Source organism: Palaemon carinicauda, chromosome 35, assembly GCF_036898095.1.
Source record: "Palaemon carinicauda isolate YSFRI2023 chromosome 35, ASM3689809v2, whole genome shotgun sequence".
Lineage (NCBI taxonomy): Eukaryota > Metazoa > Arthropoda > Malacostraca > Decapoda > Palaemonidae > Palaemon > Palaemon carinicauda.
Genome location: NC_090759.1, coordinates 79,991,069 through 80,016,238, shown reverse-complemented (window position 1 = coordinate 80,016,238; position 25,170 = coordinate 79,991,069). Strand labels below are relative to the sequence as shown.

Below are 25,170 nucleotides of genomic sequence, written 5' to 3'. Positions count from 1 at the left end.
ACCTCAGCTCTCGCAGCTGCTACCTCAACTCTCGAGGCAAGCACCTCAAGAACCTCAACTCGTGAGACAGGAGCCGCGTTCTGCGCAGCCGCCACCTCAACTCTCGCAGCTCACACCTCAAGAACCTCAACTCGTGAGACAGGAATCTCTTACTGCGCAACCACCTCAACCCTTGAAGCAAGCGCAACTCTTGAGACAGGGACCTCATGCAATGAGTCAGCCACCTCAACGCATGCTTCTACCACCTTCTCCTCTACTTGACCAGTCTTTGCAGCCTGAACCTCAGGTTTTACTTCAGTCGCCTCTCACCACACTTGCTCCTCAAACCGCCGCAGTACCTCCTTCATCCCAGCCTCATGACTTTGTCATTAACAGCCCTCATCCTCTTCAACAGAGACTTGAGGATGAGACCGCAAGTGTTTATGCACCCGCTTGTCAGGATTCTGCTGTTCAGCATACCGCTGTAACTTTACCTCTCGCTTCCCAACACTCAGGTGATGAGGTTTCGGAGGAGGAAGCTGCGCACCTAGATGATCCCTCTTCGGACGTGGAGGAACCCAAGTCGTTACCACCCTCCATTGACTTTCGCAAGGTCCTGGCTCTTTTCAGAGAGGTTTACCCGGATCATTTTGTTTCTGCTACCCCTCGCTCTCCTCCATCAGAGTTTTCTCTAGGCATGCAAACTGTTAAGTCGGCCTACACTAAGCTCGTCTTTGCTAGATCCTCTAAGAGAGCTTTAAGAATGTTAGGGGATTGGTTACAGTCCAAACAACAACTAGGGAAGACTTCATTTATGTTTCCTCCTACTAAGCTCACTTCTAAGGCGGGCGTATGGTATGCCACAGGAGAGGAACCAGGCTTGGGAATCCCTGCCTCTGCCCAGGCTGACTTTTCAAGTTTGGTTGACTCTCCACGCAGATCGGCTATGAGGCGCTCTAAGGTCTGCTGGACCTTTTCCGACTTAGACCACTTCTTAAAGGGTGTCTTTCGCGCCTTTGAGATTTTCAATTTTCTCGACTGGTGCCTGGGGGCCTTGAGCAAGAAGACTGCCCCTGCTGACAAGGACTCGGCCATGCTTATAATGTCCTGTATGGATAAAGCAATTCGCGATGGGTCCGGCGAACTTGCCTCCATGTTTGTTTCGGGAGTACTCAAGAAAAGGGAACAACTGTGCACTTTCCTTTCCACTGGTATCACCTCTTGTCAAAGGTCTCAGTTACTTTTTGCTCCGCTTTCTAAGTTCCTGTTTCCTGAGGAGCTTATCAAGGAATTGTCTGCGGCCCTTATTCAGAAGGACACTCATGACCTTGTGGCCTCTTCAGCTCGTAAGGCTAAGGTTGCTCCTTCGGTTCCTAGAACTTACCGCACCCCAGTGGCCGATACTCCTGCTACAAGATTTATTCCGCCCTTTCGTGGCAGAGCCCCCAGCCGAGGAAGTACCCGTCCAGACACTTTCAGGGGCAGGTCTAAGAAAGGTCCCAAGCCTTCGAAAGGCAAACACTGACTCTCCTCCTCTCCAGACAGCAGTAGGAGCCAGACTCAAGATCTTCTGGCAAGCTTGGGAAAGAAGAGGTGCAGACGCCCAGTCTGTCAAGTGGCTAAGGGAGGGTTACAGGATACCATTCTGCCGCAATCCCCCTCTGACCACTTCTCCCATCAACCTCTCTCCCAACTACAAGGAAAAGGACAAGAGGCTAGCGTTACACCAGGAGGTGTCGCTCCTGTTACAGAAGAAGGCAGTGGTGATAGTCCGGGACCATCAATCCCCGGGCTTCTACAACCGTCTCTTTCTGGTGGCCAAGAAGACAGGAGGTTGGAGACCGGTGCTGGACGTCAGTGCGCTCAATGCTTATGTCACCAAGCAGACGTTCACTATGGAGACGACGAAGTCGGTCCTAGCAGCGGTCAGGCAGGAGGACTGGATGGTCTCGTTGGATCTGAAAGACGCTTACTTTCACGTTCCTATTCATCCAGACTCCCAACCTTTCCTGAGATTCGTTTTTGGAAAGGTTGTGTACCAATTCCAAGCCCTGTGTTTTGGCCTAAAGGGAGGCTCTGATGTCCGCTAAGTGGAGGAATTTTGCAATATTCCTCATCAGACGCGTAAACACCATAGGCGCTGTGCCTATGGTGTTTACGCGTCTGATGAGGAATATTGCAAAATTCCTCCACTTAGCGGACATCAGAGCCTCCCTTTATTTAGACGACTGGCTGTTAAGAGCCCCCACAAGTCGTCGCTGTCTGGAGAGTCTCAACTGGACTTTGGACTTGATCAAGGAACTGGGTCTTTTGGTCAACTTAGAAAAGTCCCAGCTTATTCCCTCCCAATCCATCGTTTACCTGGGAATGGAGATTCGGAGTCAGGCTTTTCGGGCTTTTCCGTCGGCCCCAAGAATCAGCCAAGCCCTAGAGTGCATTCTGAGCATGCTGAAGAGGAACAGATGCTCGGTGAGACAGTGGATGAGTCTAACAGGGACCCTGTCATCGTTAGCCCTGTTCATCGAGTTAGGGAGACTCCACCTCCGCCCTCTCCAATTCCATCTAGCAGCTCACTGGGACAAGGATTTGACGCTCGAAGCGGTCTCTATCCCTGTCACCAAGGAGATGAAGACTACTCTCATGTGGTGGAAGACCAACATCCTTCTCAAGGAGGGTCTATTGTTAGCGATTCAGACCCCCAATCTTCATCTCTTTTCGGACGCATCAGACTCGGGCTGGGGCGCGACCTTGGACGGACAGGAATGCTCGGGAACATGGACCAAGGAACAGGAAACGCTTCACATCAACTGCAAGGAGCTGCTGGCAGTTCATCTGGCCTTAATGAACTTCAAGTCCCTCCTGCTAAACAAGGTGGTGGAGGTGAACTCCGACAACACCACAGCCTTGGCATACATCTCCAAGCAGGGAGGGACCCATTCGAGGAAGCTGTACGAGATAGCAAGGGACCTCCTCATTTGGTCAAGAAGTCTAAACCTCACTCTGGTTACGAGGTTCATTCAGGGCAATATGAACGTCTCAGCAGATCGCCTCAGCAGGAAAGATCAAGTCATCCCCACGGAATGGACCCTTCACAAGAGCGTGTGCGACAGACTTTGGACCTTGTGGGGTCAGCCAACGATAGATCTGTTCGCCACCTCCATGACCAAGAGGCTCCCTTTGTACTGTTCCCCAGTTCCAGACCCAGCAGCAGTTCACGTGGATGCTTTTCTGCAGGATTGGTCCCATCTCGACCTTTATGCATTCCCGCCGTTCAAGATCATCAACCGAGTCATTCAGAAGTTCGTCTCTCACGAAGGGACACGGCTGACGCTGGTTGCTCCCCTTTGGCCTGCAAGAGAATGGTTCACAGAGGTACTACAATGGCTGGTCGACGTTCCCAGGACTCTCCCTCTAAGAGTGGACCTTCTACGTCAACCTCACGTAAGGAAGGTACACACAAACCTCCACGCTCTTCGTCTGACTGCCTTCAGACTGTCGAAAGACTCGCTAGAGCTAGAGGCTTTTCGAAGGAGGCAGCCAGAGCGATTGCCAGAGCAAGGAGGATATCCACTCGTAGAGTCTACCAATCCAAGTGGGAAGTCTTCCGAAGCTGGTGCAGAGCCAATGCAGTTTCCTCTACCAATACCTCTGTAACCCAAGTTGCTGACTTCCTGTTACATCTTAGGAATGTTAGATCTCTTTCGGCTCCTACGATTAAAGGGTACAGAAGTATGTTGGCTTCAGTTCTCCGCCACAGAGGTTTGGATCTTTCCTCCAACAAGGACCTACAAGACATCCTTAAATCTTTCGAGACTTCTAAAGAACGTCGTTTGTCCACTCCAGGCTGGAATCTAGACGTAGTCTTAAGGTTCCTTATGTCTCCTAGATTCGAACCTCTCCAGTCAGCTTCCTTCAAAGACCTTACTCTCAAAACTCTTTTCCTCGTCTGCCTTGCGACAGCCAAAAGAGTTAGTGAGGTTCACGCCTTCAGCAAGAACATAGGATTCACATCCGAATCAGCAACATGTTCTTTACAGCTCGGATTTTTAGCTAAAAATGAACTTCCTTCACGTCCTTGGCCTAGATCGTTCGAAATTCCTAGCCTTTCCAACATGGTGGGTAACGAGCTAGAGAGAGTTCTTTGCCCTGTCAGAGCTCTGAAATACTATCTTAAAAGGTCAAAACCTATACGAGGACAGTCAGAGGCCTTATGGTGTGCCATCAAGAAACCTTCGATGCCTATGTCCAAAAACGCAGTTTCGTATTATATAAGGCTTCTGATTAGAGAAGCTCATTCTCACATGAAGGATGAAGACCTTGCTTTGCTGAAGGTAAGGACCCACGAAGTGAGAGCTGTAGCCACTTCGATGGCCTTTAAACAGAACCGTTCTCTGCAGAGTATTATGGATGCAACTTATTGGAGGAGCAAGTCAGTGTTTGCATCTTTTTATCTCAAAGATGTCCAGTCTCTTTACGAGAACTGCTACACCCTGGGACCATTCGTAGCAGCGAGTGCAGTAGTAGGTGAGGGCTCAGCCACTACATTCCCTTAATCCCATAACCTTTTTAACCTTTCTCTTGAATGCTTTTATTGTTGTTTTTTGGGTTGTTACGGTAGGCTAAGAAGCCTTCCGCATCCTGTTTGATTTGGCGGGTGGTCAATTCGTTCTTGAGAAGCGCCTAGGTTAGAGGTTGTGTAGAGGTCCTTTAGTATGGGTTGCAGCCCTTTATACTTCAGCACCTTAGGGTTGTTCAGCCTCCTAAGAGGAACGCTGCGCTCAGTAAGGAAGACGAACTTATTAAAGGCAGAGTAATGGTTCAAGTCGACTTCCTTACCAGGTACTTATAATTTCATTGTTATTTTGAATAACTAATAATATGAAATACGGGATACTTAGCTTACTGATATACATGTACACTGGTTTTCACCCACCTCCCTGGGTGTGAATCAGCTACATGATTATCGGGTAAGATTAATATTGAAAAATGTTATTTTCATTAGTAAAATAAATTTTTGAATATACTTACCCGATAATCATGATTTAATTGACCCACCCTTCCTCCCCATAGAGAACCAGTGGACCGAGGAAAAATTGAGGTGGTGTCAACAAGAAGTACTGCAGTACCTGGCCACAGGTGGCGCTGGTGAGTACACCCCCTTCTAGTATAGTGATCGCTGGCGTATCCCTTCCGTAGAATTCTGTCGGGCAACGGAGTTGACAGCTACATGATTATCGGGTAAGTATATTCAAAAATTTATTTTACTAATGAAAATAACATTTTATTAAAGTATTTCTTTATTTTATCTTTGTTATTTTCAGTTGGATTTGTGTTTGTAACTTAACGGCCTTCTGTAATCACTGATAAAGGTGGACAGAGCAGAACCACATGCTGCGATGACCTCCATTTATTTGTATCCAAAACTTATTGTTTAAGAGCATCAATTACCAACTAGACGTGGTAACACGTCTTTATAAGTCATAGGACTTCCATCTTTGTACATAATTACATTTATTAAATCAAATTATTATGGAGATATCAATTATTGTAACAGGTGTAAGATGTATACATTTTCTATGAGGTTTTCAAAGCGAGCGTTGTAGAGCGCACCCCTCGCTTGTAGCTCATTTGTACATGAATAGAAACGATTTCCATTTGTATTTGGCATGAAAACAATGTATAAGCGAGGGGTGAGCTCTACAACGCTCCCAGTGTCACGTGCAGGTGACGTTCGTAATTCATCGTTCTCTAGACTAGGTGCAATTTCTTTTTCCAGGTCAAAATTGTGCATACCTCACCTACGGAAGAGTTCTAATCCGCACATTCTTAACATTTCCCCTCCTCTCAACATGAACCCCCGGTGGTTCAAGGACCATGCTGCATACACCATGGCTAAGTATGGCATGTCCATGTGTGCCCTTGGAATGGCAGAGGAATTTAGGGATGAAGGAATAGCCTGTAATGCACTGTGGCCTGAAACAGGTAAGCTCTTAGGATTCCTATTTTGCATATTAAATTAAACATAAATATAATTTGTTCTGACACGAATACAAACTAAAATATCTTTCATTTTGAAACATCCTTTAGGAGTAACTGTGAATCACTGGTCTTTCGATTCAATAACAATGCTTGAATATTGAGGTCTTCTCTGATCTCACACTACTATACTGAAATCCCTTGAATCTGCTGATTACATCGCATATTGTTTCTCCTGTTGTCTCCACATGAACTGAGCATCTTTATATGTCTGGATCATTGTTTTCATCTTAACCTCTTTTTTAGCTCTAAATAACATGAAGCTAGAGTGAGCTGTAGTAACCAGAGTTGTTCCGTAACTGAAATACAAACCACGCTATTTACATAGGGGTAATTGCTTCGGCGTAGCTGAATGACGAGCCATAAGAATTTTAACGAGGGTTTACTACCCCACCGCTAGTTAGCGGTGGGTAGGGAGGGGTAGCTTGCTACCTCTCCCCCTCACATACACAGTGAATGCTTCACTTTGCTTTTGGCTCGGGAGACGATCAGACGTGTCTGCGCTCTCCCTCTCTTTAATCTGTCTTTTTGCTTTCTCTTTCTACTGAGTGTGTTTGAAGTTGGCCTCTATTATTCTAATATGCGTACGTGCCCTGGATTACCTGGCCGCCCTTTTGGGACCTTTATGTCGGCCATCGACACCGATCCCTACACCTTATGTCCAAACTGTAGGGGCCAACGGTGTGAAAGCGTTAACGTATGTAATGAGTGTAGGGAGTGGTCTACCTCCCAGTGCGAGAGGTTTGCCCGCCGCTGTAAGAAGAAGACTAAGAGGGATATTTCTCCTTCAGAGGTTTCTCTGATGAGAGAAAATTCCAAGGCTTCTTCTTCCGTTGCCCTTTCCTCCTCCAAAGCTCCCACTCGATCGGTCTCTTCCGAGAGGCCGGCAAGTGGTAGCGTAGACTGTATTGCTGTTGACCGATCCCGGGGTGCGGGAGAGGTAGTTGCCTCTAATAGCGAGGCAACTGCCCCTCCTCCCCCGGAGGATATTGTTTCTCATTTACCTGCGAATAATTCTGATTTATTACAGCTTTGGGCTTCCTTGGGGCTTCAGGGTTTGCCCTCCAGGGAAGCCCTGTTTGACACGATCAAACTAGGTGCAGCCGTTAAACAATCGCCAACGACAGCAGGGATAGATCCCTTGTCTGTCGTTGACGTTGTTGTAACGGAGGCATCGAGTGTTTCTGTTCAAGCACCCGTGCCTGTTGTTGCTGAGGTAGCTGAAGGTTTAGGTTCTCCCTTCGAACATCCTTCGAGGGAGGATCTAAGTCCTACGGTCTCTCCTGCAGAGGATTCTCCCCCTGGGGGGAGTTCACTGACAGAGACTCTTCTGCGGAGGCCTTATGAAGGTCAGATTTCTGATCCAACGGCCCCTCGTGGGCGTATAAGGCGGAAGGCACCGGTCCCTTCGGGGCATAAGGGTCTTGAGCGCAAAACTGCGCCTCAAACCCTTAAGCGCCAGGTTATACCGGCGTCCCTTCAGTTGCTGATGTTCCAGACTTAGCGCCACTGCGCTCGCCTACGCGCTTGCGCGCAAATGCTCCTGTTACGCTCCAGGTTTCACCTGCATGCCCACAACCTTCTGCGCGCCCGCGCCCACCTGCGCACATGCGCCCGGCAGTTACTGTACCACGCGCAGTCCAAGAGGCACCTAGGTTAGCGCACAGGTGTCTCTGGACCCCCGCGCTCTTCTATTATGAGGAGTGATGTGCGCCAACGCACAGTTCCTGATATAGCGCACATGCGCTCACCAGCGCGCAGTCCAGGAGGTGCCTAAGCTAGCGCACGGGCGCTCACAGGCACCCCTGGACTCGCTTTTCAGACGGCGCGTCCTTCCAGCTGCGCGCCATGTTCCAGTTGCGCGCGAGGTTCCAGCTGCGCGAAAGGTTACAGTTACGCGCGATGTGCAACAGCGCACACCCACGCGATCGATTCCTGCTGCGCGCCCATCGCAACAGCGCACACCTGTGCGCCCACATCCTTATGCGCGCCATGATCACCTGCGCGCCCATCTATTTTAAGATCACCTAAGGCACCTGCTCAACCTAAGCAGCGCTCGCCTGCACGCAAACTCACCTTCGCGCTACCGCGAGGCTGCGCAATCACGCCATCGCCCTGTCTTGACAGACACGCGCCCACGTACTGCTGCGCAATCGCGCCCACCGGTACCACATCAAATCTCTGCGCGCCCTTGCATCCAGCCTTCAATCCCGCCTCGTAAGCCAGCTCCTGTGCACCACACGCCCTCGCCGTCTCCTATGCGCACCCGCGCCCTCTCCTGCGCACCCGCGCCCTCTCCTGCGCGCCCGCGCCCTCAGTCTCGCACGCCCACGCGTGTGCGCGCGAGCGCGAAAATCTTGCTGCGCACGATTCCTTCACGCGCGACCCTGAACAGGGCTCATCACGCGATCACCAACGTGATCGGCGCCCCGATCGCCAACGCGATCACGCACGGGTTGCAACAGGGCTACAGGCAGATAGGTCATCATAGCGTTCCCCTCCCCGCAAGCGCAGAACAGCGCGCTCGCCGGAGGAAGGGAGGTTTCCAGACAGGTCTAGGGACTCTTTTTCTTCATTTTCAGCTTCTCATCAGGCGAACCCTCATTTGTCGACTCCTCCAAGGGATCGAACAATCCTCTTCCCTCCAGAGGGAGATCTGACAGCGCGACTGTCAGTCAGCAGCCCTGGTTTGTACCATTGTCAGAGCTCTTATGCAGGCTATGAAGTCTGTTCCCTCTGACTTGGGTCACAAATCAGTGGCAGCTTCCTCCCCCCTGAAGAGGAAGAGAGGAGTCCCCTCCATGGTAACTTCTTCAAGGACTATCCTGTCTCCTCGCAAATCCTTGCGTAAGGCTCCTTCCCCTCCTCGGACTTTCTCTCCCTCCCCTGCGGATGAGTATTACCCATCCTCAGGCGAGTCGGAAGAGCCGGTCCGTTCCCCCATCACACCAATGGGGGAAACTCCGCCTCTTCCTGAGAAGTCTTCTCGTACAGAGGTGGGGAAAGTCTTTCATCCATCATTGCTGGAGTCCTGTATCCCTCCCAGGAGGGAACCGAAGGACTCGAAGACTGTCCCTAAGTCTTCCACAAGGATCAGACAGGAACCAGATAGACCTTTGGAGAATGTCCGCGAGTCTCCCCAGGAAGAGCCACTGGGGACGGGAGACTTTGCTGCCAGTCCTTCAGGAGGAGAGTACCAAGAGTCGGAACATGCATTCTGGCAAGTTCTGACCCTCATGAGGAACCTCAACGGGATCCCAGACCCAGAGATTCCTCCTCGTGAGGGAAAGGATACGGTCCTGAACCGAATCTACGGCACCCAGAAACCCTCTAGGGCCAGTGCAGCTTTGCCCTGGTTACAGGGGATGAAGAGTGCCAGAGACAAGGTCGAGGGCCAGCTCTCTGAGCTTGCCTCCTCCAATAGATCCAGCGCCGGTAACAAGCTCCTCCCTCCTCCTCGAGTACATCAGAGGAGCCTTTGAGATCTTAGAGGAGACTTGTTTGGGTCTTCCAGTTCACCATTCCGTGTAAGAACTCACTGGGGGAGTCCCTCTAGAGAGACTCTCCAACCGGCAAGTGTCCTATTCTGCAACTGAGATCCTAAGCCAGGAGAAGGTTGCGAAGTGTGCCATGTAGGCAACTTCGTGGCTTGACATCTGGCTGGGGTCTTTGGGCATCCTGGTACGTTCTGAGGATTTGTCCAAAGAAAGTACCAGGAAGGCACTGGAGACATTCTTGCTCTCAGGCACTCGTACCATTGAGTTTCTGGCTCACCAAGTTTCGAGCTTGTGGGCCAACACGATTCTCAAACGTCGGGACGCAGTGGCTGAGAGGTTTCACCAGAAGGTCCCCAGTTCTGATGTTAGCAGGCTCAGACACTCTTCCATTCTCAGTAAGAGTCTGTTTGAGCCGAAGGACGTGGAGCTAGCTGCTGAGAGGTGGAGGAAGTCCAATCAGGACTCCCTCATCCACAAGGCCCTGACATCGAGGCCTTATAAACCTCCAGCAGCCCAGCAGCCCCGTCCAGCTAAGGACACAAAGAAGACAACAGCAGCGAAGCCGAAGGTGTCTAAGCCCTTTCCTGCCAAGGGCAGAAGGGGCAAGAAGTCCTCCAGGGGAGGAGGTAAAAATCCTAGCGGAAACGGCCAAGGCCGTAAAAGCTAGGATTGGCAGTCCCCCTGCATGTCCACCAGTGGGGGGGATGCCTACAAAGTTGCGCGACAAGGTGGCAGCAACTCTGGGCAGATACATGGATGATTTCCGTAATCGGTCAGGGTTATCGCGTCCCGTTCATTTCATCTCTACCTCCCCTGAAAGCGATTCCAGTGTCATTGAGCTCCCTTACCATGGGATCGGTAAAGGGGCAGGCCCTCCGGGCAGAAGTCCAGACCATGTTGAAGAAGTACGCTCTCCAAGAGGTTGTGGACGGGTCCCCAGGCTTCTACAGTCGACTCTTTCTTGTAAGGAAGGCGTCTGGAGGCTGGAGACCAGTCATCGACCTCTCAATACTGAACGGGTTTGTCAAACAGACTCCGTTCAGCATGGAGACGGCAGACACGGTCAGGCTTGCAGTGAGACCACAAGATTTCATGTGTACACTGGACCTGAAGGACGCGTACTTCCAGATCCCAGTCCACCCGTCTTCAAGGAAGAACTTAAGATTTTTCCTAGACAACAAGATCTACCAGTTTAAGGTACTGTGCTTCGGTCTCTTCACAGCACCTCAAGTGATTACCAAGGTGTTTACTCTGATTTCATCATGGGCTCACAGGATCGGCATCCGTCTCCTCCGTTATCTGGACGACTGGCTGATCCTAGCAGACTCGAAGGCAACCCTTCTTCGCCACCGAGACAAGCTTCTTGAGCTTTGCTAAGATCTAGGGATCATGGTAAACCTCGAGAAGTCCTCTCTGCAGCCCTCTCAAAGACTGGTATATCTAGGCATGGTCATAGACACCAATCTCCACAAAGCCTTCCCATCAGACGACAGGATTGCAAGGCTGAGGAAGGTCGCGAGACCATTCCTCAATCGAGAGGAACTCCCAGCCCAATCGTGGTTACGTCTCCTCGGCCATCTCTCCTCCCTGGCCCGTCTGGTTCCCAACAGTCGCCTCAGAATGAGATCTCTCCAGTGGCGACTCAAGTCTCGGTGGAATCAAGGACACAATTCCCCTGACACCCTGATCCCTATGGGACAGCCGGAACAGACGGACCTCCAGTGGTGGGTGGCAGACGAGAACCTACGAAAGGGAGTGGATCTTCTCGTCCTCCCCCCAGACTTGATGTTGTTTTCGGACGCATCAAAGAAAGAGTGGGGGGCCCACGTTCTGAACCACAGGGCCTCAGGCCTGTGGTCAGAATCAGAAAAGTACCTTCACATAAACCTGCTAGAAATGAAGGCCGTTTTCCTGGCACTTCAGAAGTTCCACCAAGTCCTGGCGGGTCACTCTGTGGTGGTGATGAGCGACAACACCACAGTGGTGGCTTATATCAACAAGCAGGGAGGTACCTTTTCAGAACAGTTATCCCATCTTGCAGTAGAGATACTGAGATGGTCCAAAGTCCACTCGATCACACTAGCGGCTCGCTTCATTCCGGGCAAAAGGAATGTGCTCGCCGACAGTCTGAGCAGAGCGACGCAGATAGTGAGTACTGAGTGGTGTTTGGATCCTCAAGTAGCCAACAAAGTCCTGACTTTGTGTGGTTCCCCGACTGTGGATCTGTTCGCTACAGCGCTGAACTTCAAGCTCCCGCTGTACTGCTCCCCAGTCCCGGATCCCAAGGCTCTCTGGCAAGATGCCTTCCAACAACGGTGGGACAACATCGATGTGTACGCCTTTCCCCCGTTCTGTCTGATGAGGAGAGTACCCAACAAGACCAGAATATCGGTCAATCTATCAATGACCCTCATAGCTCCGCTATGGCATCACGCAGAGTGGTTCCCGGACCTTTTGCAACTCCTTACGGATCCTCCGAGAGAACTCCCTCCACGTCACGAGCTACTCAAACAACCACACTCCAACATCTTCTACAAAGCCGTAGCTTCGCTTCGACTTCACGCCTGGAGACTATCCAGCATCTCCTCAAAGAGAGAGGATTTTTTTAACAGGATGTCTGGACACCTGCGCAAGTCATCCGCAGGGGTCTACCAGGCGAAGTGGCGAGTTTTCTGTGGTTGGTGTCGTGGAAGGGGTATCTCTCCACTCGATGCCACTCTTCCAGCAATAGCGGAGTTCCTCATGTATTTGCGGGAGGGAATGCGCCTTTCAGTCTCGGCAGTGAAAGGCTATCGCTCAGCCTTAAGTCTTGCCTTCAGGCTCAAAGGAATGGACATTTCTTCCTCGCAGGAACTTTCTCTTCTCATACGAAGCTATGAACTTACCTGCCCTCAGTCAGAAGTGAGACCTCCTCCTTGGAACGTGGTTCGAGTTCTCAGGTCTCTAAAGAGACCTCCCTACGAACCATTACGCCAGGCTTCAGATCGCCACCTTTCTTGGAAGACGGTGTTCCTGCTAACTTTGGCTTCGGCCAAGCGAGTCAGCGAACTACATGGTCTCTCATACGACATCGCCCATTCAAGGGGAGGGGGGAGGTAACGTTCAGATTTGTCCCCGAGTTTGTTGCCAAGACTCAGAATCCGGGAGTGCCGAACCCTCGGTTCGACTCTTTCCAGGTTTCTAGTCTCCGTTCTGTAACAAATGACCCAGACCATCTCCTACTTTGCCCAGTGAGGAGTGTGAGGTTATATCTTAAAAGAACAGCTGCAGTTCGTCTCCAGGTACAAGCCTTGTTCGTGAGCACTGGGAAAACGAAGAGAAGGGTCACCAAGAATACCATCTCAGCCTGGATTCGCAAGGTAATACACCTAGCCTTGAATCCTGACCCTTCTCCGTCACGTTGCCCTAGAGCGCATGATGTCAGGGGCATAGCTACGTCCCTGGCCTTCAAGAAAAATTATTCAGTGACGCAGGTCCTGCAAGCTGGGGTGTAGGAAGCATCAGAACACCTTCACAGCCCACTACCTGCAAGACGTGACTCACAGGAGGCTCGATACATTTTCTATCGGCCCTGTGGTGGCTGCACAACAGCTGATCTAAACCTCAGGCTCCTTAATGGACAAGTAGCAGAAGGTTGAGGGCATTGTTACCCGGTTTTAGTCTGCGTGAATAAAAAGGTATGTCTGGCCCTTATTCTTTTCTTCATCCTCTCCTCCCTTGGAGAAAAGCAGCATCCTGGGTTCTCTGCACAGCTGACCTCAAACCACTACAGGTAAACCATGTTTCCTTGTGTTCCTAGTATTAAGTGTAATACTGTCATGTCCCCATACCCTGACGAGGTGGTATTGGGAGAGTCCTAGTCTAGATTTCCATCTGAAGAACTCCAGGTCAACTTCCTAGGACGAGTCACTTTTACACCTTCGCACACAGCTTATGTAGGCTGCAGCAGTTTCACAGCATGCTAGCGAGGAACAGGGACTCTCTATTGTCTGAGTACGTAAACACTCGAATATGGAGTCCCCGGGCAAGCTAAAAGCCAGTACTGGTCGGGACTTACCACCCTTCCTAAGGGTTGAGTCACCCTATGTAAATAGCGTGGTTTGTATTTCAGTTACGGAACAAATGACAAATTCGTAGATAATTTGTATTTTTCCTAACTATACAAACCTTAGCTATTTACACATATTTGCCCGCCAGCCCTGTCCCCCGGGATAAGTCCTACTTCTAAGCAAAGTGAAGCATTCACTGTGTGGGAGGGGGGAGGGGTAGCAAGCTACCCCTCCCTAACTAGCGGTGGGGTAGTAAACCCTCGTTAAAATTCTTATGGCTGGTCATTCAGCTACACCGAAGTAATTACCCCCATGTAAATAGCTAAGGTTTGTATAGTTAGGAAAAATACAAATTATCAACGAATTTGTCATTTTACTTGAATTCTGTTTGCCTATATGTTTCAGTTTGACCATTATCTTTACACTTGTAGTATATGTGTATGTCTGTCTGTCCGGCATGTGTTTTTCACATTTTTTTACTTCAGACATTTTTGGGTGAAGGGGACTTGAGATTATTCAAAGGGGGAGGGGCCAGTCCTCCTTCCATCAATAAGTGATTGAGATAGTAAAAGATAAGGTTGAATTATTGAAGATAATTAAACTTGCATAAAGGCTTCCTTACAAAGCTTACATGAAAGCTGTCTTAGGATGTGTAGGTTAATGTTTGTTCAAACTATAGCCCTATGCCCACAAGGGTGTTGCATTGAAATATGAGAAAATATCTTGATTCTCTTCTCAATAATAACCTGGTTAAATATTTGTTAAATCAATATGCACTCATCCTCATATAGTTTTAGATTTAGATTTATTTAGGCCATGACTCCAGGGAGGACGTTGTTTATGAAAAACGTAATCATATGCTTAAAAGTGCAGCTCCTAGGCTCGGTTAAGCAGCATGGCCTGTGAGCATCCTGTCTTCATGTTACCTTGCATTTCCTTGTTCTCATCAAACCTGAGCTGTTTAGACAGACATTACCCGCCATCACCTAACCCCGGAGAAAGTCCTCTCTGCGATCAAAGTGAAGATCATTTGAATGACCCAGAGGGTTGCGGTATTTCCTCCTGCTACCACTGGTAACAACCGGGATGGTAGTTGACATCTCGTTATAAGTTTTATAGCAGTTATCCAGCTTGCGCCAAAATCTATTTCCATAGTAAAGAGTGCAGGTTTGTATAATTAGGAAAAGCACAAATTACTTCCAAAGTTGTCATTTCCTTGTTTTCATCATCTCAAGCTACTTCATGAGACTTGGCTTACAAACAATGCATTTCATTGTTTTTCCTTGATCATTGAATTATTTTGAAACTGAATGGAGTCCACAAAGTCTTATTTCTACCCTCAATTACCATTTTAGGGCTGGAATAAAAATTTGTGTGGAATCAGTGAATCATAGAAGAACAATGATGATTGCCAATTACAGATGATTAAATTTGAGAAAACAGTTTCAATTCTCTACTTCCATGCTTTTGATTCTACTCAGAAAATATTCAATAAGTGAAATATTTTGATTATACAGTGAACCCTCGTTTATCGCGGTAGATAGGTTCCAGACGCGGGCGCGATAGGTGAAAATCCGCGAAGTAGTGACAGCATATTTACCTATTTATTTAACATGTATATTCGGACTTTTAAAACCTTCCCTTGTACGTAGTACTGTTAACAAACCACCCTTTACACCCTGTAATGTACAGAACACTTAATGCATGTACTACAGCACCCTAAACTAAAACAGGCACAAATATTAAAGGCGATTTTATATCATGTGTTTCCTAAACACCTAAAAAGCACGATAAAAAATGGCAACCAATGTTTTGTTTACGTTCATCTCTGATCATAATGAAGAAACAAACTCATTTAGTGTACACATATATGTACGTATGGTTAGTTTTTGCATCGATTATATTGATTATACAGTACTGTATGTTGATTTTTTTATTACCAATGTTTTAGTTTACGTATTTTTCTTAGGACTTCCAAATGAAATCTTTTTCTTTATGACGCCGCCTGAAACGACGGCGTGTACGCTCAGTAAACAACCACGCTCAGAACAAACAAGGCATTTAACACGCATGATGATAGTGATAAATAATGATACAGTACATACAGTATTTACAGTACAAAGCATTTACAAAATATGTTACCTTACAAATATAAATTATACAGTACTTGTACGTAGCAAAGCAGGAAAACAATTTGAGAGAGAGAGAGAGAGAGAGAGAGAGAGAGAGAGAGAGAGAGAGAGAGAGAGAGAGAGAGAGAGAGAGAGAGAGAGAGAGAGATTGTTTTACGTACGTAAATGTAAATTTTAAACAAAAAAAATATGATAGGTTACAACATGTAGACTTTTAAAACCTTCCCTTTAACTTAATGCATACAGTACGTACATTACTAAACTATAAAACAGGTTAAAGTAAAAAATAAAGATTGTTACTGTACTCACCACGAAAGAAGTTCAAGAAAAACTTGAATGACGATGGCGATGAATTTGCTGCACAGTAGAAATGATGATGATGAAGCTGATGATGTGTTCTACTGTGCAGTCAATGATAGTATTTTACGTCTCTTCAGACGGAGGTGTCTTTTCCTGGGACACCTCTTCAACTTCTTCAATTTCTTCCGAAGGCGTACTAGCAGGAGCAACTGGCTCTTTTTTGCGAGGCTGAAAAAACATTGTGATCGGAAGTTGTTGCCGCTGCTTCTTTTTTCGATCCAAGAGCATCCTGTAGGGAGTCGTGATGTCATCGACCTTGTTGCAGAATTGCATCGAGCGAACCATATCCTCGTCCCACTCTTGCAACATTTCTTTCGCCTCCTTCATATGGTTGCAGAACTTGGCGAGCCGTTCTAATGTTAAGCCCGTTTCTTCTACATTTTCTTGGGTCTCTTCCTGGGTACCCTCACTCTCTTCCTCACTTGCCGATTTCGTCAGGTCTTCGAGGTCTGCGTCAGTTAGGGGCTGGGAATGGCAGTCCAACAACTCGTCGACGTCTTCAGTCGTCATGTCGCCAAACCCGTCACCCCCAATTATGGCAGCCAACTGCACAGATTTCCGTATTGCAGAGTGTTGGATTTCCGACGGAGTAAATCCCTTGTCGTCGTAAACAATATCGGGCCACAGCTTCTTCCAGCTCGCATTTACGGTTGCAGGTTTCATCTCTTGAAGTGCCTTTTGAATATTCTGCAGGCACGTGGCTATGGTGTACTGCCGCCAGTACGCCTTCAAGTTGAAGTCTTCATCCTCGTCATCTTGGGCAGCATCCACACACGCAACGAGGTCCGCCAAGGTATTCTTCGTGTAGAGGGCCTTGAACGCCCTGATAACCCCCTGGTCCATTGGTTGAATTAATGACGTGGTGTTGGGTGGCAGGAACTCAACCTGAACGCCCTCACGCGACAGGTCAGTTGCGTGTCCACCAGCGTTATCCATAAGGAGAAGGATCTTGAATGGCAAGCCCTTCTCTAAGAGATATTCATGGACTTGCGGGATGAAACACTGGTGGAACCAGTTGGAGGTCAGCATCTTCGTAATCCATGCTTTTTGATTATGCATCCAGTACACGGGAAGGAGATTCTTATTTTTGTTTTTCAAAGCGCGAGGATTTTTCGACTTATAAATAAGCCCCGGCTTTAACAAAAATCCAGCAGCATTGCCACACATCACGAGGGTAACGCGATCCTTGAATGCCTTAAAGCCAGAGGCTTTGGCTTCCTCTTTGAACAGGAAAGTTCGCGACGGCATTCTCTTCCAAAACAAGCCGGTTTCATCCATATTAAACACTTGTTCCGGCTTGTATCCACCTTCAGCGATAATGTTCTTGAAAGTCTGGTTCACGTAAGTTTCAGCAGCGGCAGTGTCAGCGGAAGCAGACTCCCCATGCAGGGAAACGCTTTTCAGGGCGAAGCGTTTCTGAAACTTCGCAAACCATCCTTTGCTGGCGGAAAAACGTTGTTTCTGACGCTGGGAATCAGTGGAGGTCCCTGGTTGAGGATCATCTACATCATCATCTTCTTCAGCATGGTCGCCATCGTCGTCATGAGGTTCCTTTGCCGCAAAATTCTCATACAAGCTCAAAGCCTTTGTTCGGATGGTGTTCGTATCCAACGCTATGTTCTTCTTCCGACAGTCGGCAATCCACACAGCTAAAGCACCTTCCATGCGTACGATCGTTTTATTACGCGTTGTAACGACTCGCTTCGCTGATCTGCTAAAGGTGATTGCAGCAGTCTTTCTAATGTTCGCCTCGTCCTTCCTGATGTAGCGAACGGTGGATTCGTTGATGCCAAAATGGCGGCCGGCGGCCGCGTAACTTCTACCATCTTTTAACATGTCGAGAAGCGTAACCTTCTCAGCTATCGTCATCATTCTTCGGTGGCGTTTAGGCTCACTACCAGCCTTACTAGAAGCAGAACGCTTGGGAGCCATTGTAACAGAAAGTTCAACAAAAAGTTCAACTTAAAACAGTCGCACACAGCACAGATTAAACTTCACAAAGTTAAGAACGTCTACTCAGCAATACGCGGAAAGAGAAAGTGAACGATGCAGACCCGCGAGAACTGTGATGCTGGAAGTTGAAGATGCGGGCAAAACACCAATCACAGGCTAGATAACAAAACTTGAGTTTTGATTCGTCATCTGTCAGCGCTTGAACCAATCACAACCCGTCTTACAGTACATGGTGCGTTGGTTACTCATAGAAGATGCCCCGCGCATACTGAACGTACGTAGATTAAGTACAAGGGTACCGTAATAATAATAAATAATGATAATAATACTGTACAGTACAGTAATAATAATAATAATAATGATTAATAATAATAACAATAATAATTTTATTAACAACAACAACAATAATAATAATAATAACAATAATAATAAAAATTTACGTACGTACGCTATTTTACGCCTCTCTCTCTCTCTCTCTCTCTCTCTCTCTCTCTCTCTCTCTCTCTCTCTCTCTCTCTCTCTCTCTCGTACGCTTACAGTACTTATTCGAAATGTGATTTTTGCAACAAAGAATATTATTGGATGCAGTACTGTACTACGTACGTATACATACAAAAGATTCATGGAAAAGAAGCACATCCATTACAGTACACACCATTCTAATATGGTATGACTGCATCTGATTTGCGTTTCATGTTCGATTTAATTTTACTACGTACTGTATACAGTACTGTATTATCGTATGATCACATTCTCTTTTCGTGTTTTATTTCTTTCTGTGCTGAATTATATATCATATGTAATGCAATGAACAATCAGTAAGAGCAGATATTACTAATTACAGTATTAATGGAATTACAGGTAACAAAATATCGTATTTGGTTATCTTCAGATTTCGCGGTATTTTCGAATTTTCCGGAAAATCCGCGATATGTATATATATATGGGTTATGGGAAAACCCCGCGAAGTGGTGAATCCGCGATTGTCGAACCGCGAAGTAGCGAGGGTTCACTGTATATAAAATCTGATACAGTAGCGAAAATAATTGAGAAAGTGCCGTCAACCAAGTGGCCAGTAGCGAAAATAATGCCGGTTAACTGATGTTTCCGGATTAGTGATGGTCTACCTGTACTGTACAAATTTATATGATTATGGACCTTTACCGTCTGTTGTTAGATAAACTGCTATTATCTGATAGTTAGATTTTTTTTCTGTTGCAGCCATTTTGGATTTCTCTGTGATAGTCATTTTGGATTTATGTGTTATAGCCATTTGGATTTATGTGTTGCAGCCATTCTATATTTTTTGTGTTGTAACCATTTTAGATTTTTGTGTTGTAGCCATGTTAGATTTTTGTGTTGCAGCCATTTTGGATTTCTCTGTTATAGCCATTTTAGATTTTTGCGTTGCCGCCATTTTGGATTTTGTGTTGCAGCCATTTTGGATTTTTCTGTGTAGCCATTTTTTATTTTTCTGTTACAGCTGTTACTACAGCAGCAACAAAGTTTCTCGGAGGGGGTGGATCGATGGACAGGTTCTCGCGCAAGCCTGAAATCATGGCTGATGCTGCCTATGTCATGCTGTGTAAGGATTCCAGGTCGTACACAGGAAACTTTGCTATCGACTCTCAAGTTCTTACAGATGAAGGCATTGCTGACCTATCTCCATATGCTGTTGACCCAGGTGAGCATATTTGTAACATTTCTGGGTCGACCTGTGGCGGCCGGTGAGCTCGCGCGAGGGTTGTAACCTCAGCATTCCATGCTTTTATCTTTCTCTGGTATAATTGGAAGGTTTTATCAGAAAAGGTATATAAGAAGGACTCTTTTCACCGGGCGCCACAGGTCTCTCCCCAGAAATAGATTTTTCCTTTGTCAAAATCCCCTTATTACCGAAAAAACATAACACATTTCTCTACAAAATCATTGCATTGTGATGTCTATTTTTATTATTTTTATAATTCCGGAGTAGATCCTCTTTTAAACAAGTTTTATTGAAATTAATTGCTGCCTCAGTAGCATTAATTTTCTAGTGAACTTTTCCTATTGTTTTTCTTATTTTCTCTTCATTGCTGTAATCCACCAGTAACTGGGAAAGGGACATATTTTCGTGAGGAAGGTAATGGAGACCATATCATTCACAATTGCTCTTTCATATGTCAGTACACATTATAAAAGTACTAATATTAAGACATAATTTGTACTTAATATCTATACTTTTACAATGTGTTCTGACAAATTAAAGAAGAATTGTGAATGATATTGTCTCCATTTCCTTCTCCTGATAGCATGTCCCTTTCCCAGTTACTGGCAGATTATAGCAATGAAGAGAAAATTATAAGAACAAAAGAAAAAGTTCATTACAAAATTAAAGCCAATGAGGCAGCAATTATTTTCAATAAAACCTTTTATTTATTATTGTTATTTACAGTAACAATGGAAAATTTTCAATATTAATCTTACCCGATGATCATGTAGCTGTCAACTCTGTTGCCCGACAGAAATCTACGGTCGGGATACGCCAGCGATCGCTATACAGGTGGGGGTGTACACAACAGCGCCATCTGTGGTCAGGTACTCCAGTACTTCTTGTCAACAAGACCTCAATTTTTCCTCTGTCGTGCCACCGGCAAGACCTACTTGGATACGCTGTTGATTCTGGAGTTATTGTTCACGATTTGGTGATGTATTTGCTCTAGAGTTTAGCCTTCGCTATTCAGGAAGCTTTATCATTAGCTTAGCAAGCTTTTGGATTTAATTTGATTTAATTATGGTGACGAAGAGAGTATGGACTCTCTTTCACTTTTAAATGGCCGACCCTTCCCTTAGACGGAAGTGTTGGTGTCGAAGAGAGTATAGACTCTCTTTCACTTTTTATGACCGACCCTTCCCTTAGACGGAAGTGTGTTTAGGTTTTTGGTAATTTTGCTTAACAAAGTTATAGATTTAGTTTATATCTCTCCGCCATTTATAGGCCTCTTCGATTAACTTTCCATTTATTATAAACTTATAAAACTTAAATTTTATGTTTGTTTATATGCGACCTTTCCTAATAGTAGGCGGTCTTTACTTGGAACCGAAGTTAATTAACATTGAGCTCGTCATATCGTTTTTCCTGTTAAGAATTTATGCTATTTTAATTTTATGTTTTTGAAAGAATTTCTTTGATAAGTCTCGTACTGTTTTCAAAGTTGAACTAACGTTTTGTTTAGTCTCCGCAGTTGTTGACGTTCAGAACGTTCAACTTGCGCTCTATCGTTACGATAGAGAGAGAGTATTCACGGTTTCACGTTGCAGTAAGAGTAAACCGATTCTAGCGTTTCGTTCATTCTTTCTTAGCTTAAATGGTTTTAATTCTAATAAAGGAGCTTTTTATTTGGGAAACCTTTCAGTTTTTTTCCTTTAACAAATAATATGTTTTAACGATATATATAATTGGGCTCTTCTCTCAGGTTCTAAGTCAAGAGAGAGAGAGAGAGAGATAGAGACGGAGGGAGAGAGAGGAGGATAAACGTTTCGTTCAAGCGGGTAACGTTGTTCTCGTTTTTTGCTCTTCTCCCTAGTCGATAGAGGGGAAGAAGGTAAAACGTTTCTAGAGTTTTATTCTTGTTCCCAGGCTTTATGCGGTGAGAGATTTTAAACGTAGTTTATTTGATCTAGTGTTTAGTCTCTTTTCCAGCCACTGAATTCTTTATCTTTCATTATGTTTTTCTGTTACATTGTTATACTGTTTTCGCAATTACTACCTTTTAATGAAGGATAGGATTGCGTGTTTCAGGTACAAACCACTTAAAGTTTCGAGTTCAGTGAAATAAGTCCAAACAGAAAATCAAAAGTGATAAAGTGATATGCGCAAAGTGTTACAGTGTTGCGTTCGAGGGTTCGTCTGTTCGTGCCAGTGGTTCACCTAGTCTGGGACCTCTTACAAGCTCCCAAGCCCGGGGGAGAAGTAATGTCGAAGGACTTATGGGTTCCTCAGGCCTTGATCGACGAACAGACGTTTCCCTCTGTGGTTTCGGGTGTATCTACACACGTTGCCGACGTGATCACCCCACCCACACAAAGACGAGAGAGCCCATTTATTCCTCGTCTGCGGAAGAGGTTTCTCGCAGAAACCATGGACCAAATCTTGCAGCTTTTAAGTGCAAGTCGGTCCCTTCCACGCAAGTCCAACGGCCTAGGTGTAGCCACTGGGTCAGTTCGGACTCGCTGCAGTACGACAACTGCACACCTCCTAAGAGAGGCTAGGTGGTACCGCAACAGGCAGTAACTCCGTCTGTTGCCGCACCAGCTGTTTTAGACCCTCAGTCACAACGGACAGTAGCTCCGTTTGTTGTTGTCTTTCATAGACCCTAGTGGTCCATGCTGCAGACTTTACAGTCTCAGCTTGCTCCTTCATACAGGAGTATCATGCTGGAAGGTTGACAATGCAGCCTGTTTACCTACAACCCGCCGAGGTTGTGCGCTCAGCAGATACTGCGGCTGCCTGCTCCCACACCACACCTGTGAGAGCTCCTCCACCGATGCGCAGTCCTCACTGCCAGACGCATGTTCTTGCTGCACCATCTGCTAACATGCGTGAGCTGCCGCATCAGGAGTTGCCGGGTTCCAGCACCATGCGGCATTCTCCTCAGCCCATGCAGCATGCTCTGCAGACCTTACAGCATGCTCCGCATACCATGCAGCATGAGCCGCATTCCATGCAGCATGAGCCTCATACCATGCAGCATGAGCCTCATCCCATGCAGCATGAGCCTCATTCCATGCAGCATGAGCCTCATCCCATGCAGCATGAGCCGCATGCAGCATGAGCCGCATACCATGCAGCATGAGCCGCATGCCTTACCTCATGCTCTGCATACAGCATGCTCTGCATACCATACCGCATGCTCCTCAACCCACCGCAGCCCCTCCCACGCACCAGCACTCTGCTTTTGTTGTTGCCAGCTCCCACACTCCGACTGCGGAGAAGGTTGACGATGCACCCGTGGGCCTACACCTCCCACGGTTGTGCGCCCGGCATGGCTTCATGCTCTCACACTCTTGTTGTGAGAGCTCCTCCACCCATGCACAGTCAACCCTGCCAGATGTTTGATGACTCCCTCACACAGAGCACTCCGTTGCCGTGCGGGAGCTACCACAAGCTGCCGTGTTTTGACACGGTGTGTCAGCCTCCGCAACACACTGTGGTTACCGCCACTCGCCAGCAGCAAACTAGTCAGGCAGGAGTTGAGGCTTACCCTCACTGAGAGAACTTAGCTTTTCTCGGATATGGTTCCTGTAGATGAGAAAGTGCTGTTCTCCCTCCTTCTGATATTCCCTTGAGGACTCTGTCATTTGGAGAGGAGCCTTAAGCTGCTTAGCCTCCTATGGACTTTTATTTAAGCATAACATGCTTCCAGGGAGGGTAAATGGTTCCGCTTCAGTCGCTAACCCCGTCTGTTGCCACACCTGCTCCCATAGACCTTGAGCTTTGTTGCAAGACATGCAGTCCAAGCTTAGTCCTTGATAGAGGATTTCTTTTTACGGAGTCAGTGTGTCACTGGGAAGACGTTCAACAACCAGCAGAGGTGACTTGTTGTGACGCGGTGCGGCAACCTCAGCAACCCGATAAAGAGTTGTCTGTACTACCCAGACAGTCTAGACAGTTTCGGGTTGTCGCTGTACTTCCTCGCTTCCCCATGGTTGACAGTTCACAGACTGTGCAGCAGTACCATGATCTTGTGTCCGGCTCCATCAGACGACTGGCTTTTAAGAGCTCCCACAAGTCGTCGCTGTCTGGAGAATCTCAGATGGACTATGGATCTGACCAAGGAACTGGGCCTCCTGGTCAATTTAGAGAAGTCCCAGCTCGTCCCATCCCAGACCTTTGTCTACCTGGGTATGGAGATTCAGAGTCGAGTTTTTTCGGGCTTTTCCGTCGGCCCCAAGGATCAACCAAGCCCTAGAATGCATCCAGAGCAGGCTGAGAAGGAATCGATGCTCAGTCAGGCAGTGGATGAGTCTAACAGGGACACTTTCATCGCTGGCCCTGTTCATCGAGTTAGGGAGACTCCACCTCCGCCCCCTTCAGTATCATCTAGCTGCTCACTGGATAAAGGACATGACGCTAGAGACGGTCTCAGTTCCTGTTTCCGAAGAGATGAGGTCTACTCTAACGTGGTGGAAGAACAGCTTTCTTCTCAAGGAAGGTCTACCTTTGGCTGTTCAGAACCCCGACCGCCGTCTCTTCTCGGACGCATCAGACACGGGCTGGGGTGCGACATTGGACGGACAGGAATGCTCGGGAACATGGAATCAGGAGCAAAGGACACTTCACATCAATTGCAAGGAGTTGTTGGCGGTTCATCTGGCCTTGATAAACATCAAGTCCCTCCAGCTAAACAAGGTGGTGGAGGTGGACTCCGACAACACCACAGCCTTGGCTTACATCTCCAAACAGGGAGGGACTCATTCGAGGAAGTTGTTCTAGATCGCAAGGGACCTCCTCATCTGGTCAAAAGATCGAAAGCTCACGCTGGGAACGAGGTTCATTCAGGGCGATATGAATGTCATGGCAGATCGCCTCAGCCGGAAGGGTCAGGTCATCCCCACAGAGTGGACCCTTCACAAGAATGTTTGCAGCAGACTTTGGGCCCTGTGGGGTCAGCCAACCATAGATCTGTTCGCTACCTCGATGACCTAGAGGCTCCCGTTGTATTGTTCTCCGATTCCAGACCCAGCAGCAGTTCACGTGGATGCTTTTCTGCTGGATTGGTCCCATCTCGACCTGTATGCATTCCCGCCGTTCAAGATTGTCAACAGGGTACTTCAGAAGTTCGCCTCTCACAAAGGGACACGGCTGACGTTGGTTGCTCCCCTCTAGCCCGCGAGAGAATGGTTCACAGAGGTACTGCAATGGCTGGTCGACATTCCCAGGATTCTTCCTCTAAGAGTGAACCTTCTACGTCAACCTCACGTAAAGAAGGTACACCCAAACCTCCACGCTCTTTGTCTGACTGCCTTCAGACTATCGAAAGACTCTCAAGAGCTAGAGGCTTTTCGAAGGAGGCAGCCAGAGCGATTGCCAGAGCAAGGAGGACATCCACTCTCAGAGTCTATCAGTCTAAATGGGAAGTCTTCCGAAGCTGGTGCAAGGCCAATGCAGTTTCCTCAACCAGTACC

At 47.3% G+C, this 25,170-nt stretch overlaps 1 protein-coding gene across 1 annotated transcript in view; it reads left to right on the top strand.

Annotated features, from left to right (window-relative positions):
• Positions 1 to 25,170, top strand: part of LOC137627928 (hydroxysteroid dehydrogenase-like protein 2) — a 48,704-nt gene that overhangs the window by 20,782 nt on the left and 2,752 nt on the right. The window contains exons 4-5 of the mRNA XM_068359382.1: positions 5,756 to 5,961; positions 19,490 to 19,690. Coding sequence (XP_068215483.1) covers positions 5,756 to 5,961; positions 19,490 to 19,690 — 407 coding nt within the window. The remainder of the gene's footprint in view (positions 1 to 5,755; positions 5,962 to 19,489; positions 19,691 to 25,170) is intronic.